General features: G+C 41.8%; 2 protein-coding genes across 2 annotated transcripts in view; both read left to right on the forward strand.

Annotated features, from left to right (window-relative positions):
- Positions 1-1,922, forward strand: part of pnp4a (purine nucleoside phosphorylase 4a) — a 5,246-nt gene extending 3,324 nt beyond the window's left edge. The window contains exons 4-7 of the mRNA XM_031849555.1: positions 601-776; positions 995-1,185; positions 1,429-1,508; positions 1,773-1,922. Of these exons, the coding sequence (XP_031705415.1) occupies positions 601-776; positions 995-1,185; positions 1,429-1,508; positions 1,773-1,922 (597 nt within the window). The remainder of the gene's footprint in view (positions 1-600; positions 777-994; positions 1,186-1,428; positions 1,509-1,772) is intronic.
- Positions 1,923-6,862: 4,940 nt separating this feature from the next.
- rem1 (RAS (RAD and GEM)-like GTP-binding 1) lies at positions 6,863-13,651 on the forward strand. Its single transcript, XM_031853878.1, has 5 exons — positions 6,863-7,025; positions 10,735-11,144; positions 12,467-12,549; positions 13,065-13,263; positions 13,374-13,651. The coding sequence occupies exons 2-5, from the start codon at positions 10,769-10,771 to the stop codon at positions 13,649-13,651; spliced, it is 936 nt and encodes a 311-aa protein (XP_031709738.1). The 5' UTR covers positions 6,863-7,025; positions 10,735-10,768.
- Positions 13,652-15,650: the final 1,999 nt, after the last annotated feature.

The raw sequence follows: 15,650 nt of genomic DNA on the forward strand, positions 1-15,650 counted from the left end.
ATGCATGACTTGAGCTGGGTTCCCAAACTCTGAAACACACACGCACGAACACACACACACACACACACACACACAGTCTCTCTCTCTCTCTCTCTCTCTCTCTGGTGTGTCTGTCCTCTAGTTGGCGCTCTAACTGATACAATTGTGGATTATGTAATTGCTGCCTGAATGTTTTAAGATTAAAAAAAAACATGACCTTATATTTTAGAGACAAATGATTACCAAAGTTATGACGAGATACTTGTCTATCTGTCTATCTGTCTGTCTGTCTGTCTGTCCGTCTGTCCGTCTGTCCGTCTGTCCGTCTGTCTGTCTGTCTGTCGGTCCGTCTGTCCGTCTGTCCGTCTGTCCGTCTGTCCGTCTGTCTGTCGGTCCGTCTGTCCGTCTGTCTGTCTGTCCGTCTGTCCGTCTGTCCGTCTGTCCGTCTGTCTGTCTGTCGGTCCGTCTGTCTGTCCGTCTGTCCGTCCGTCCGTCCGTCTGTCTGTCTGTCTGTCGGTCCGTCCGTCTGTCTGTCTGTCGGTCCGTCTGTCTGTCCGTCTGTCCGTCTGTCTGTCTGTCTGTCTGTCTGTCTGTCGGTCCGTCTGTCTGTCTCCTCATCAGACGACGTTTCCAGTTCGAGTCTTCAAGCTGTTGGGGGTGAAGACTCTGATCGTGACAAACGCTGCCGGCGCATTGGCCGACGGCCTCCAGCCCGGTGACATCATGATCATCAAAGACCACGTCAACTTCCCCGGATTGGTCGGTCTGAACCCGCTGACCGGACCCAACGATGACAAGTAAGACACACCCGTATATACATATACATATACCTGTGTTGTTTATCGTTTTTTATGTGTTTGTGATGAAGCTGGTTGTCTTATTTATTTCTTTGTTTGTATTGTAACATTTTATTTGTGAAACACGCAGTCGATGTAATTAAAACAAAGTATTGAAGTTTGACGCTTTGTTGTTGAGGGTTTTGTTTCAGTTGTTGTTTATTATTTGTTGTTTACAGGTTCGGGCCTCGTTTCCCGGCCATGTCAGCCTGCTACGACAAAGACCTGCGTTGCCTCGCGATGGACATCGCCAAGCAGCTGGGCGTGTCCGGCCTGATGCAGGAGGGCGTGTACGCCATGGTGGGGGGGCCAAACTTTGAATCCATCGCTGAGGCCAAACTGCTACATCGACTCGGAGTGGACGCTGTCGGTAAGACACACACACACACACACACACACACACACACACAGAGAAACCAGACGGATGCTGCACCGTTCATTACAAACACAATATACAGAAACAACACTGATGATTTAGCAATATTATTCACAGTATTGTCATCACAGTGTTTGTGTCAGTACTAACAGTAACAGTAGTATTATTCACAGTATTTTCTTCAGTACCAGTAGTACTGTTGTGGTCTCGGTAACGTCAGGTGTTGTGTGTTTACAGGTATGAGTACGGCTCCTGAGGTCGTTGTGGCGACTCACTGCGGTCTGAGAGTGTTCGGCCTCTCTCTGATCACAAACAAGGTAAACACACCGATCAATACGTCAACGTTTCGATCCATTGTGACTGACACAAAGTCACAAATCAACCTGATTATTAAGAGCGATCAACTCCACCAGCTATTAATTGATTACTTAATCAATGAATCAATTGCTTTATTGATTAACTGACATGCTGATTTAATTGAATGATTAACTGACTCAGTGTGATATGATGTGACAGTGTTATATAGATTGATTGATTGACCGATTGATTCACTGATTCATTGATTGATTGATCTGTGTCAGGTGGTGAAGAGCTACGTGGACTCGGACAGTGTGAACCACGAGGACGTCCTCGAAGTCGGAAGGCTGCGCTCTCAAACTGTGCAGCAGTTAGTGACCGAAATGATCAGCAGGATGGATATCAATAATAACACCACCAATAATGCTGTCTGAGCACCACACACACACACACACACTGTGTCTGTATATTGATTGTTGTATTTACAACATTTTCTAGAGATTTTGCGTATTTCATCGTCCTTCATGTTACTTTGTCCTTTTGCTGTAATAAACACCTTATTTATATTAACCTAATATTTCTCTATCGGGGTACATTTGAGTGTAAGTATTGATGTATGATATTTTATCTGATGGTGGTTTAATAAAAAAAGATATGAGACAAAGATTTTTTCTAAAGATTCTTCTCTTGTACATATTATTTTGTAAAAACATTCACTGCCTTCCTGATCAACGTTAATCTGATTAAATAACATGCTGACAAACCGCTTCCTGTTTCCTCCTTGTGTTGAGCTGCCGTGTGATCGGCTGCAGTTCCTCTAATGTCCACTAGATGCTGCTGTGATCAAACTCTGACTGTAGTGAAGTGAATGGGAAGAACCCCCAACCTCTTCAGGGACAATAACGACAAAACTAAGACATAAAATAAAAAAGAACTATATATGGAACCAATAAACAGTATTTTGAAATGGCAAATAAGAACTAAGAGTTACACTCCTGTCACGCCTGCCATCACTAAGCAACCATTGACAACAATCGATTTGAGGGGGCAAAAAACGTGACATTTGAACAGCTTCTTGCTGGAATTTCTCTGGAAAAGGCCAATAATTGTTATTGGTAGAAATTAAAGGTTTCTTATCTTTAGATGCTGCCAGAAAAGAAAGGTTTCCTGTCAGACATAATATTTTGTTTATCCAATTCTGATTGGTTTAGGAAATGTAAACAAAACAGAATATTTTCTTTCAACTTTTTCAAACTGTTGAGTCTTTCGAAATACTTTCTGAACAACTGACTAACTTCAAATTACAGGATCCCAACAGGAGAGGCAGGTAAGTTAAACATATAATCAATACATGCTTGAAGAATAATGTCTGAATGAATGTTATTCTTTACTCTGACTTGTTGTTGTTACTCCAGACTACTAGTGTGAAGTTCTACTATTGTCCCGTAGAGGTTGTGGTTTTTATTAAAGCCACAATATCAACAACATCCTGATTATTTATCTATACTCCATCTTTAAAAAGATGAGTTGAATGATCAGAGAAAGAAATGTTAGGCTATTGAGAAAACACCCTCACCTCGAGGTCTATGTTGTAGATGTTCAGGAGCTTTCTGTCATATCACATGATCTTCATCATGAGTTTAAAACTCCCTCTTATGAAGAAGATTCTGTGAGACAGTCAAAAGCTCCAGAAGAGCTACGAAATGGACCTTGTGGGAAGATCATGTTCTCAACTGCTGGTTTCGAGGTCAAGAATAAGCTTTAAACCTCAATGTTGATCTACTTTTTCCTCCCTAAACAGGTGTGCTGTGTTGCTGCCCGCTGTTGTTCAGATAGTTGAGTGACGATGACCTCTGAATACTTGATCATCTCCCTTCTGGTTCTCTTGCTGGTCCTGATGGTTTTGCTGGTTCTCTGCTGGATCCTCAGACACAGCAGAAACAGGTAAGAACCAAAGACTCTATAAGAAGATGGACGTAGTCGTCGTGACTTCACCCATTGGTTCGTGGACTGTGGTTTTGAACCCTCAAGTTTGGCACTTTGGCAATCCCCAACTTGTTTTTTGCAACCAGTGAACGGAAGTGACCATATTAGGACGTAGAGAAGCTGTATACGGCTCTGGTAGCGACCTGTCAATCACAAGGTAGCCCCGCCCTAAATAATACCCTGCTTAATCATCCCGCTTTGCATATCATGATGCGCATTGAGCAAAATCAACACGTGCTAGAAGCTAACAGGTGAAATTACGTCATGTTTACATGCTTTAATGTTCAAAAAACTCTTAAAACTTGTTGGTGTCTGTCTGGACACATACCTGTATTTACCCTCTGAAACTCTCTGCTAGACAACAGCTTGGGTTGATGTTTACTTCTTGTCAGCTGATGTCATTCACATAAAACTGCAACCTGAAATAAACTGGGACACATTTAGAATGTTTATGTTTGAAACTGTGAAATATATATATACATATACTGACCATTTATAGATGTGATGGCTTGTTTAAAGGCAAAGTTTCTGAATACCGGCTGTGTGGATTGCTCTTTGGATTGAGTGTTTCAATACTTTCATAGCATTTAGCAAAAAATAATAAAAACAAACATCATAAACTCATAAAAAAAAGTGCATTCAACCTTAACCTAGAACCCAGGACCTTTTCCCTGCGTTTACTTTCTTGCTCATGCCCCAGACCAGTGCTGCAGGCCCTAACCTGGGGTTTAGAGTTTTGAAGCGTCTCTCTGGGTTTTGATACTTTAGAAACCTCACAGAGCTGCGGATGTCAGCAGGACATCCCACTCGTGTCCTGACCATCAGAACCGAGCCAGACAAAGCCCAAGAGATGCTGGACCACCTACTGGACCGAGTCTTTCTCCTGGTGGAAGCCGGACCACAATCTGGAGAGGAACTTGAGGAGGAATGTGGAGCAGAACCTGGAGAGTATCTTAGTGGAGAACAAGGTTCAGATTCTGGATCAAACCCGGAGGTTTCAACAGCAGGTTGTCTTCCCAGGAGATGTAAGTGTTATTGAACCGGACCTTCTTTCATGCAGATTGTAAATATATTCACACTCAAAAAGGACTGAACGAAAAACTGCAGTAAAAAGATTTGAAATAGTTCAATTATCTACATTTTTTTCAGATTTTGAAATGTATTTCTGTTCAACCTTTATTTAAACCTTTACTTTTAACTTTTAATTCGTCATTTAAAGTAATTCTCTTCCTTTCAGAGACTCTGAACCATCAGTTCAGTCAGCATCAGCTCCACCTGCTGGCGCTGAGATGAACTACAGTTGTTACTGAGACTGAACCTTTTGTATTAAACTGTGTGATAAAACTGTGAAAATCTGAATTATTCGGGTTTTCCGCAATTTTGACTGAAGCTTGACATCGATTTGTTTCCCTCCTGCTGCAGCTAAAGCTCTTGACAAACTGTGGAAATGGATGACTGCTGCAGGTGAGAAAAAAGTCTTTATGGATCAAAACTCAATTTACATAAATACATTTGTTTTACAGAATAACTATTACAACTGTCTTATTTCTGTATTACATTTGTGTCCCCTACTCTAGCCACTCCTCCTCCTCCTCCTCCTCATTCTCCTCCCTATCCTCCTCCTCCTAATTCTCCTGCCAGTCAGGATGAAACTGAGTACCACGACCCTCAGAGGTCCGATGCACTCCAGCATGTCCCTCTCTCTTCTTAGGGCGCCACCTACTGTGCATGGGGGGGAAGAGGAGGAACATTATGAGTTACAAGTTCAATAAAAGAATTGACTGTATGATAAAGGGCTTTTATTTTAATATGAATAACATTTGATTACACGCTGACACAGTCAGTAATATCAGTCCGCCTGCAGAGGGAGCGATGGAGCTGCTGGTGGAGCTGGAAGCAGCTGATTGGACCCTAAACTGGTTGATGATCAGCGATTGGTTTCTGTGCTGGTGACTTAGATGAACTGTACTTTATAGGCGCGCTGGATTGGACGAGGTGACGGCCATCTGGGAGGAAACTCTTCCTCTTAAATGTTAAACTTTTAAACTGAAGGGGTGGATAAAATCTAAACATCTGTGATGTGTTGAGTGTCAGTAAGAGAGACTCACGCCGACACAAAGGACACAAAGGAAGTGATGTTGGTTTTTCTCTATAATCTAATTTTCCATGTCAACTCATGGCAGAAAAAAAAGGAAGGAGGGGGGCATGAAAGATTAACAATGATACTCATCTTGAATCCAAAATATGAGATACTACCTTAACATTCTGACATTCTAAGTATCTCACAATTACTTTCTAAATCCACATTTTGTGATACTAAGTCAAAGTTTTGACTCACTGTCTCTGACTTGCTGACACTGTGAGGGCTTGCGGAGTTAAAGGTTTTCCAGCAATGAAGTGTGAAGTTGAATGATTTACAAAGAGATTATGATGATTAGTGGTCAAGATCTGTGCAGCAGAAGCACAGATATCCTGACTTGTAGTACCTGATACGGATCAAGCTCCAAAGGCACTGCACGTGTCTTTCATTGAGCCTCCTGGAAAATGCCATCGTCTTTCAAACTCCACACTTTCAGTTTGTAATGCCGGCTTTCTGTTCTGAGGTTTTGGGAATCAATTTAAAAATAGTGAAACATGTGCCACTAGACCTCTATCAAATCGTGTTAACTTTGTATTTGTAGTAAGAAAATTGGGGTTTTTAATTCATTTCAATACAGGCAGAGTTTTTATCATCTGCACATATAGCAACTGAAAACACATGAACTGACTTTAACACTCGATAGTCAATACTCTGTGGAAATACTGGAGTTAATTGTGTGTTGGTCAGGTAGAGGGACCCGACTTAAACTAGTCCTTCGTCATTTAAACTGGTATCTTTGTCTCGTTATCATGAATCATGATGCATTTTGTAAACTTTTTTTCGTTAGCCAGCTGTACTCTCTGATATTCAGGATCTTTTTAAACATTGTGTAGCTTTCAAGTTAGTAAATAAACTGAATGTATAAAGCTTTTATCCAGCTAATTATGTTTTCTGTATTTTACGTTGGTGAAGATCTGACTTTAGACTTAGACGGTGACTCTTTATTTTTATTATTATGTTGTGTTTTATATATTGTAATTGTTTTATCTGAACTGTTTCATAAAGCCAAACTATGTCTTTTGGTTCAAACAGGAAGTGTCCAAAATGTTCCCGAAACCAACACACACACACACCCACACACACACACACACACACACACACACACACACACACACACACACACACACACACACACACTCACTCCCTCCTCAGTTATCTGTTTCTCCTCTGCTGTCGCTCTGACACACACACACACACACACACACACACACACACACTCACACAGAGGGGGCTAGATAACTCTGTGATTCCACTGCTGAATTTTTAACGCTGTTGTGGAACTTTTTTTTTCCAGGCGGGTTACTGTGGCACCAGGGTACTGTTACACCGCCGGAGACAGAGAGACAGGGTTCAGTTCAGTTCTGTTGTTTACTGAGGCTGGACCAACACAGGACTGTTGATGGGGTGTACGGTAAGTTTATCTATCTGTCTATCTATCTATCTATCTATCTATCTATCTGTCTGTCTGTCTGTCTATCTGTCTATCTATCTATCTATCTATCTATCTATCTATCTATCTATCTATCTATCTGTCTGTCTGTCTATCTGTCTATCTATCTATCTATCTATCTATCTATCTGTCTGTCTGTCTATCTATCTATCTATCTATCCGTCTATCTATCTATCTATCTGTCTATCTATCTATCTATCTATCTGTCTGTCTGTCTATCTGTCTATCTATCTATCTATCTATCTATCTATCCGTCTATCTATCTATCTATCTATCTGTCTATCTATCTATCTATCCGTCTATCTATCTATCTATCTGTCTATCTATCTATCTATCCGTCTATCTATCTATCTATCTGTCTGTCTATCTATCTATCTATCTATCCGTCTATCTATCTATCTGTCTATCTATTCAAACTGTCTATCTATCTATCTATCTATTTATTCAAACTGTCTATCTGTCTATCTATCTATCTATCTATCTATCTATCTATTCTAACTGTCTGTCTGTCTATCTATCTATCTATCTATCTATCCTTCTATCTATCTATCTATCTATCTATCTATGTATCTGTCTATCTATCTATCTATCTATCTATCTATTCTAACTGTCTGTCTGTCTATCTATCTATTTATTTCTTTGTTTTTTAGTTCTCTGTTACAAAAACAGCATTTGTTAAATTTGTGTTTTCACACATTAATTATATCTTAGTTGTGAAATGTCCAAAAGAAATTCACATTTCACAAAACACAATTTCCAGATAATAAAATTCACATTGAATATCATGTTATATTTACATCTCGGCACATTTTAAGACATTTCACATTTAAGGTATAATTTGTAAATGTTTACCTTTATTACTTGTGCTTTTTTTAATAAGGAGTTTCTGTTTGATCTAATTTTCTTAAAAGCACATGGTGAACTTCATTAACTCTTTTCAACTAGCTAACTAGCAGTCATGTACTGTATGACGTTTTACTGTAGACGAGAGACCTCTGACCTTTAACCTTCTGAGTGTCTGGTGCTTCATTCTGTTGTGAAAAGAAAAGAAGAGAAAATGTTAAAGCTACATTTATAAGCTGTTACTGTACACCCAGAATAAGTTACAGTAACTAGTTCACTAACTACCCTCAAACGCAGGAGCTTTGACTTGGTCTAACGTGCTCTCACTATCACTGACTGTCATACTTGGCAGCTTTAAATACCTGAATTATTTATCGTAGAAGGTTTGTTTGTGTGTCTGTGCGCTCTTATGCATACTAGAGGTGCATATGATTGGTGCATATACGGTTTCTAGTAACCGGAATTTAATCAAATTCAGCATCATAATTAGTCTAATCACTGTTATTTAATTGTATGTCAGTTATTTCAACTGATTCTGAGACAGTTTTATTTATTTTTTAAAACAGTAAGTAATGTTAAAAAGCATGAAATCACACTGTACACATAAAGCTCAGCGCAGCGTCATCATTAATGTAGTCTGTCACAGGAAATGTGTTCCCAATGTAAATATTGGAAAAAAGATTTCTCTGCTTAATCTCTCTTATCTCTCTAACATTTTCCATGAAACTCACATTGAGGAATGACTCATACCTGCTCAGATAGGTTTATTCTATCTAAACGTTACGTCGCAGCTGTCTTGAATAGTGACCTGTTTTTGCTCCCATTCAAACTAAAGCTAACCTATGTTTGAACATAAAGGAGCTGCATTAAACATTCTGAGCTTTACTATAGCAGCAAGCAGCTATTGTCTGTGAGGAGTGAGCACCACAAAATGACGTAATCACGGCCGGAGTGTGGAGCGAGCAGGCGGCAACCTCCGGTTCTGCCGAGTGAAGCAAATGCGGAAGTGTCTTAAACTTTGCAGTCTCTCTACTGACCAGCAGGAGGCGACTCCTCTGGTTGTATAGAAGTCTATGAGAAAATGACTCTACCTCTCACTTGATTTATTACCTCAGTAAACATTGTAAACATGAGTTTATGGTCTCACTCTCTAGTTTCATGTCTTCTTCAATACAGCATGATGTTCATTTAGTAAGTGATGGTCCATTTAGAGTCAAATAGACCATAAAGCAGGGTATGATTTAGGGCGAGGCTACCTTGTGATTGACAGGTCGCTGCCACTACCAGAGCCGTATACGTCGTCTCTACGTCATTCCTTCGCATTCCAAATAACTTCTGTTCATCGGTTGCAAAAGAAACATGGCGACGGCTAAAGCTCGGCTAAAACTCAAGGCTTCAAAATGGCAATCCACAAACCAATGGGTGACGTCGCGATGACTACGTCCACTTCTTATATACAGTCTATGGGTGCGAGTAGGCTCCGTAAGTGGTCAGTGCACTTGATGATGCACCTCTGAATTTTTGTAACACGTGACTGTCACAAATAGCTGACAGATAAAAGAACTATTTACATGTCTAGAATTGAAGAACGCCAAACGAATTGTACTGTTAGCGCAGCTAGCTCTGTTAGCTATGAGCCGCCGGCTCGCCGTCGACATGTTGAGAGCCGTTGAGAGGCAATCGAAATGCTCCCAATCTTGGATATTGTACCTTTAAACCTAGCTGGTGCAACAGAATGTCAGTTAGTCCTTCATCACCTAGCCAGTAGACAAATGGTTAATGAATCTGATGCTTCTGCGCCGGCGACGGTTAAGATGATGAAGTGATGACATGTTGGACAGACATGGATGGAAACTGCAACATGACTGGTATGCGGGTTGGCATACAACCTTGAGGTGGTGATTGTAGTTCCAGACACTGTGTCTTGTACCCCCTGAGGTAGTCTGCTCCAGGCCACTCACTTCTATTGAGATATTAAAACAGATATTAAAACAGAAATCACATGGAATGATGCCGTTTTCACACAAAACACGCAAGTGAAAGCATAGTTTGTGCGAGGTGGTGTGTAGTGAGACACATTTTCTGTCCTGGTATCCGATCCTCTCGGATATTTTCTGCCAGGCTTTTTTTTACGAAAGTCCCTGAAGGATCAGAGAGTAGATTTAGAGAACTCTGAGAATTCAGCAATGAACTAAATTAACTTTTCTTCTACTCCAGTAAAATTATTTTCACTATAACGTTATAGTGAAAACGCTTAGGGCAAAGTAAGCGTATTTTGGGTGAAATTATGACCCTGGAACCAGGCAGAGAGCATTGGAACTAATTAGATTTATTCTTATTTGTTTAACCTCATTTAAAGTCACTTGAGACTAAGACATGGCCGAAATAGCAGTGCACAGTTTAGTGTTGTACCTTCACTGTTGGTGTCCAAACCTTGTGAGCGATCAGTGTTTCAACTGCCCTCTCTGGTTGCAACGTTTACAGACTGTTGCACCTGTAAGCACACCTAGTGGTGATGTCACAGTGTACTGACACACCCTGTGGTACACTTCTACGTCACTGCAGCAACCTGAGGGGTTAAACCCATGGAGGGCGGCAGAAGTGATCGCTGCTTTGTCTTGGAAAATGGACGGAAAACGTACCATAATAATACTGAGATTAGATTAGATTAGATTGGAGAGGGGGCGGGGCTTCTGCTCTCTATGCCAAAGTAATGCTCTGTGATTGGTCATTTTGGAAGTCAATCAGAAAACCTTTAAAGAATGTTAAAGACCATAGCTAACCAGACTTTTTTCTGATACCTGAATCGTCCTGTCTCCTCCCTCAGGTCTGTCCTGCCCTGATGCCGTTATCGTAGCAACATGACCCTCAACACCCAGAGAGAGAAGGAGCCTCTGCGGCGGCGAGGCAGCACGCCGATTCCTCCCGCCCACTTCTACCGGCACCAGTCCTGGACTCGGGACTTTCAGGACACTCCGCTCCCCGGCGGCACCCAGCCGGAGCCCGAGCAGCCGAACCCCCAGCGCAACCACCTTCCTCTGGGACAGTCGGCGTCCTACCACCCTGGAGACAAGTCCCTCCACTACCGCGCCCAGTGGAGCTCAGACTCGGACGACGACTCGCAGAGCGACTCGGACTGTGTTTACAGAGTGGTGTTGCTTGGCGACCCCGGCGTCGGAAAGACCAGCCTCACAGGAATCTTTGCCGGAATCACAGAGAAAGATGAACAACCCGGAGGTGGGAAGTTAGGTTTTGTTGTTCGATTCATTTATCTAGTTTATCTTAGTTAATACTTAATGTTCTCACTCTAAACAAGAGAAAAGCTTTAAACTAGAAAGAAGTCGATATTATCTCCTCCACGAAAAGAAAAACGTATTCCTCCTACAAATGTTTTTTTAATTTATAATAAACAAAACTGTTGTTTAGTTCAACACACATTTTCTTGGTCTGGTAGCTCGTGGTGGCTAATGTTAGCAAATTCTAGTGAGATATATACTGCTGTAACTGAGTCTGTTTAACAGCTAATACAAAAAGAACCAAGAACTGTTATTGTTTGCAGTTGTTGGATTTATGTCAACAGCTTCACAAATGTATTGGTTATCATAGTTATATTAGTTATAATACTTTGGGGAGAATGCTTTCTGGGCAGCAGGAGATTTTTGAGCGGGACAAACTTTCAGAGTGACCGACCTGATAAGATGCGTTAAAGTAAAATTCTGACATTTTGGGAACTGTGCTCAGCAGCTCTCTTGCCACGAGGTTGATGAGAAGATTGATTCTACTCTCCGGTCTGTATATTAAAGATAAAGCAGCAGCAGCAGCTAACTTAGCTTAGCATGAAGACTGAAAACAGCTGTCCAAAGATAACTATTCAGCCTACCAGCACATCAAAAACGTACTAATTATATAATGTTATTACGTGTGTCTTGTTTAGTAAGTAGCCAGTTTACCTCCAGGTGTTAAGTTCCTGAACAAGGCACCGAACACTCAAAAACCTCTCCAGGAATGCCGTACTGTGGTTGACACTTTGACCGCTTTGAAAAATACAAAAAGACACACTCCACCTGCACATTGTGTAAAATTACCTTATTGATTGACGAATATAGCATCTTTAAACTATTGATGAACAAAGCATCTTTAAAGTACCTCTGCTAAACTAGTCTCTGCTAGTCCGAACCAAGAAATAATCCGGCACTTACCCGACTGACCCGACATCATTGATCATCGTCTCCTGTGTCACGTGTCGAATGGCCCGAGGCCATGATTGACAACCCGTATTGATCCGGTGACAGTCTGACATGGTGCGAGGGGGCATATAGCTTTCAGGTCAACTTAACTCAATGTTTGGTTTATCAACTGTGTTGTCATTGTTGTTGACCAGGTGGTTGTTTGTCACTCTATGATCAGAGATACAACAGTTGTTGTTATGTTGTTTATTGTTTTTAACCGTGCTCGCAACATTGCTCTAGAGACCAAGATGTTGCTCGTTGTATCTCAACAACTACTGGATGGATTGCCATGACATCTGTGAATGTAAGTGTGTTCATTGTTTGTTACAGAGGACTCATACGAGCGGACACTGACGGTAGATGGAGAGGAATCCACACTCATCGTCATGGATACCTGGGAGAATGACAAACTGGTACTGTGTGTGTGTGTGTGTGTGTGTGTGTGTGTGTGTGTGTTGATGAAGTACAGTTGTGGAGCATTAAGAGGTCAGTTGTGAGGCAGAGGATTATGGGTACATGGCGTCCTGCAAAGGGACCTCGTGATGGATTTCAATTAGATTTCTCTCACTCTTTGCTTTGAATAATTGCGTTGAGATCATCATCATCAGAGAAAATTATCCCAGGAACGTAAGCTTGTTTTGTTGAGATCACAAAATAAAAATGAGTTTCAGGGATGCATTTGCTCAAGTGTTTGTCAAGTGATTACATCACCCAATGTGTCCAAATGTTGAAGAGGATCATTATTGACTATTTCGCTCGGTTGCGAACCTGTTTGATCAACGTCCTGTTGCTCCTTCCCAATAAATGCCTTCAAAGAACAGGAACATAGTAGGAGAACCAGCTGGTAAAATCTGGATTTTAAAGCTCAGATGTTTCTTTCTCTCCATCTTTGTGTCCACGACTCTCTACCTGTCAGGAGGAGGAAGAGGACGACTCCTCTCAGGACGACTGTCTGAAGGTCGGGACTGCTTACGTCATCGTCTACTCCATCACCGACCGCGCCAGCTTTGACGCCGCCGCTGAGCTCCGTATCACGCTGCGACGCACGCGCCAGGCCGAAAACCTTCCCATCATACTCGTGGGCAACAAGAGCGACCTGGTGCGATCCAGAGAAGTAGCTGTGGAAGGTGGGGGGTCAAAGGTCACAAGGTGTACATAAATACAAAATACAAGCAACGTTTGATGGATTCTATTTTGATCATTTGTTCTCTTTCACGCGTGTGTCTTTGTTTCCCAGAGGGGCGAGCGTGTGCGGTGGTGTTTGACTGCAAGTTCATCGAGACGTCGGCGTCTTTGCAGCACAACGTGACCGAGCTGTTCGAGGGCGTCATCCGACAGATCCGCCTCCGTCGAGACGACGCCGAGGCCCTCCAGCGCCGAGGCTCCGTTTACAAGCGCAAAGAGAGCCTCACCCAGAAGGCTCGGCGCTTCCTGGACCGACTGGTGGCACGCAACAACCAGCGCATGGCGGTCAAAGTGCGCTCCAAGAGCTGCCACGACCTGGCCGTCCTCTGAAGACACGTATCCACCAGGAGCGTCAGGTTTAGACCTTCTTTGACTCGTTGACGTTTGTCCTCTGGTTGTGATGTCGTGGACGACGGCGTCTGCAGGTTATTCTCACGTTCAGAGAGTCGACAACAAAAATGATTAACAGCGAACGGAGTCAGCGGACAGTTACCTACGTCGCTGTGAACAACTCCGTTTCCTGTTTGGTCTGAAAGTTTTTGTGACTTTTCCTTCAGATGACTTAAAGAACCAGACTGTGAAGGATCATCATTGATGGGTTAAAGGTTGGATGACTGTGTGTGTGCGTGTGTGTGTGTGTGTGTGTGTGTGTGTGTGTGTGTGTGTTTGTTTGCGTGAGAACAGCTGATGTCCTGTAGTTTCCACTGTGTCCACTGTGCTGTTCTCCTGAGGTTACTGTTTTCACTTGCAGAATAAAGTCTAAAAGAAACAGACTCAAAATCATCTTTTAGCAGACGTCTGAAACAGACGACCACCACTATGATGAAACATGGATTCATCGTTTCAGTTCGTTTTATTACTTTTACTTTCCCTCTTTTCATTTTATTATTTACAAGAGCCAGGGATCGAACCGCCGAAGATCGAAGGACGACCCTGCTCTCCACTTAGCCACAGTCGCCCACCCATATTATCTATAATTTACATTTCCCTATTTTGCAATTTTTTTGTTTTGTTTTGTTTGTTTATCATGTGATTTAATGTAAAAATACTCATCAAAACTTTCCTTTCTTTAGTTGTAATCTCCTTTCTGCAGAAGCTGCAGGGATCAAACCTCTGTCTTCCACCAAAACACACAATCATCACAAAACACACAATCATCGGGCCGTAGCTGGATGTTTACTGTTGCCATGGGGACGCCTGGTCCGTTAGCCACAGATGAAGAAGAGGCGGTTTTACTGAGCGGTCGTCATGGTGTCAGGGTTGCATGCTGAACTCCACTGGAGGGTTGACAAAACACAGGCCGAGTGTTTGGCTGATGGATGAGACAGTGTCTCTTAATGGGACTTTCCTGCCCCGAGTTTAGCCTCTCAGGCTGCTTACAGTATGCAAAGTGCTGCAGGAATGAGTCCTGAAATGTGAAATGAGTAACATTTTTGCACTACCGGTTCCGTCTTGTTGAAGTCAATGAGTTTTTACAATGGGTAAATAAGGTATGTGGTTACCACAAGCTTAAGATATGTGTCTTGAAAAGCTACATGCAAACAAGTGGCTAAATGAGACGACATCATGCCGAACATTAGACCCTGTTTAGCTTTGTGGTGGTGGTGACTGTGGTGTAGTTTCTTTACAGCCTAACGTTAATCTTTTTACTTCTGATGAATCCACTCACGCTTCAAAAATCATAAAAGTGGTGTTCATTTGTGAAGATTATCTTGCTGAACAAAACGTGTAAGTATCATAAACTTGTGTTTGCCACGGAGCTTATTTTCTGCCATATACCATAATCCAATAGAAAATCCTATTGGCAGCGACTCTATTGGCTCAATTATAGGAATGTTTAATTCTGGAAGTTACATTTGAGCCAGTCTAAAAGTCTTCAGTCTACAGGCTGTACTTTAGGCACAGCGGTGCTTTGAGATAGATGTATATTGACTACGTTCACCATCTTCATTTAGCGTGTTAGCATGCTAATATTGGCTAATTAAAAAAACAAACACAAAGTAGCTGATGGAAATGTTTTGCATGTTTTAAGTCATTAACCGAACTATTGGACTTTATGTAAAAAATTCAATCATGACCTGAATCCCTGTTTTAAATGTCGTGATATTTCACTCAAAAACAACAAATGTCGACCTGTCGGAGGCGTCAGAGGAAACGTTAGGAGACCGAAGTCATTTTTTAATATATACAGTATATAGAATCTGAGCTGCCGTGAAATGACAACAAACTGGTTTAAAATCAGCAGCAGTTTATCTGGAAACCAAATCTGGCACACTGGTTGTCCCAGTTTTTACTGATCAGATATAATCTGCTTATTGATCAGGCGTTT

This window comes from Anarrhichthys ocellatus, unplaced genomic scaffold (genome assembly GCF_004355925.1).
Source record: "Anarrhichthys ocellatus isolate YVR2014 unplaced genomic scaffold, GSC_Weel_1.0 scaffold1, whole genome shotgun sequence".
NCBI classification, from domain to species: Eukaryota; Metazoa; Chordata; class Actinopteri; order Perciformes; family Anarhichadidae; genus Anarrhichthys; species Anarrhichthys ocellatus.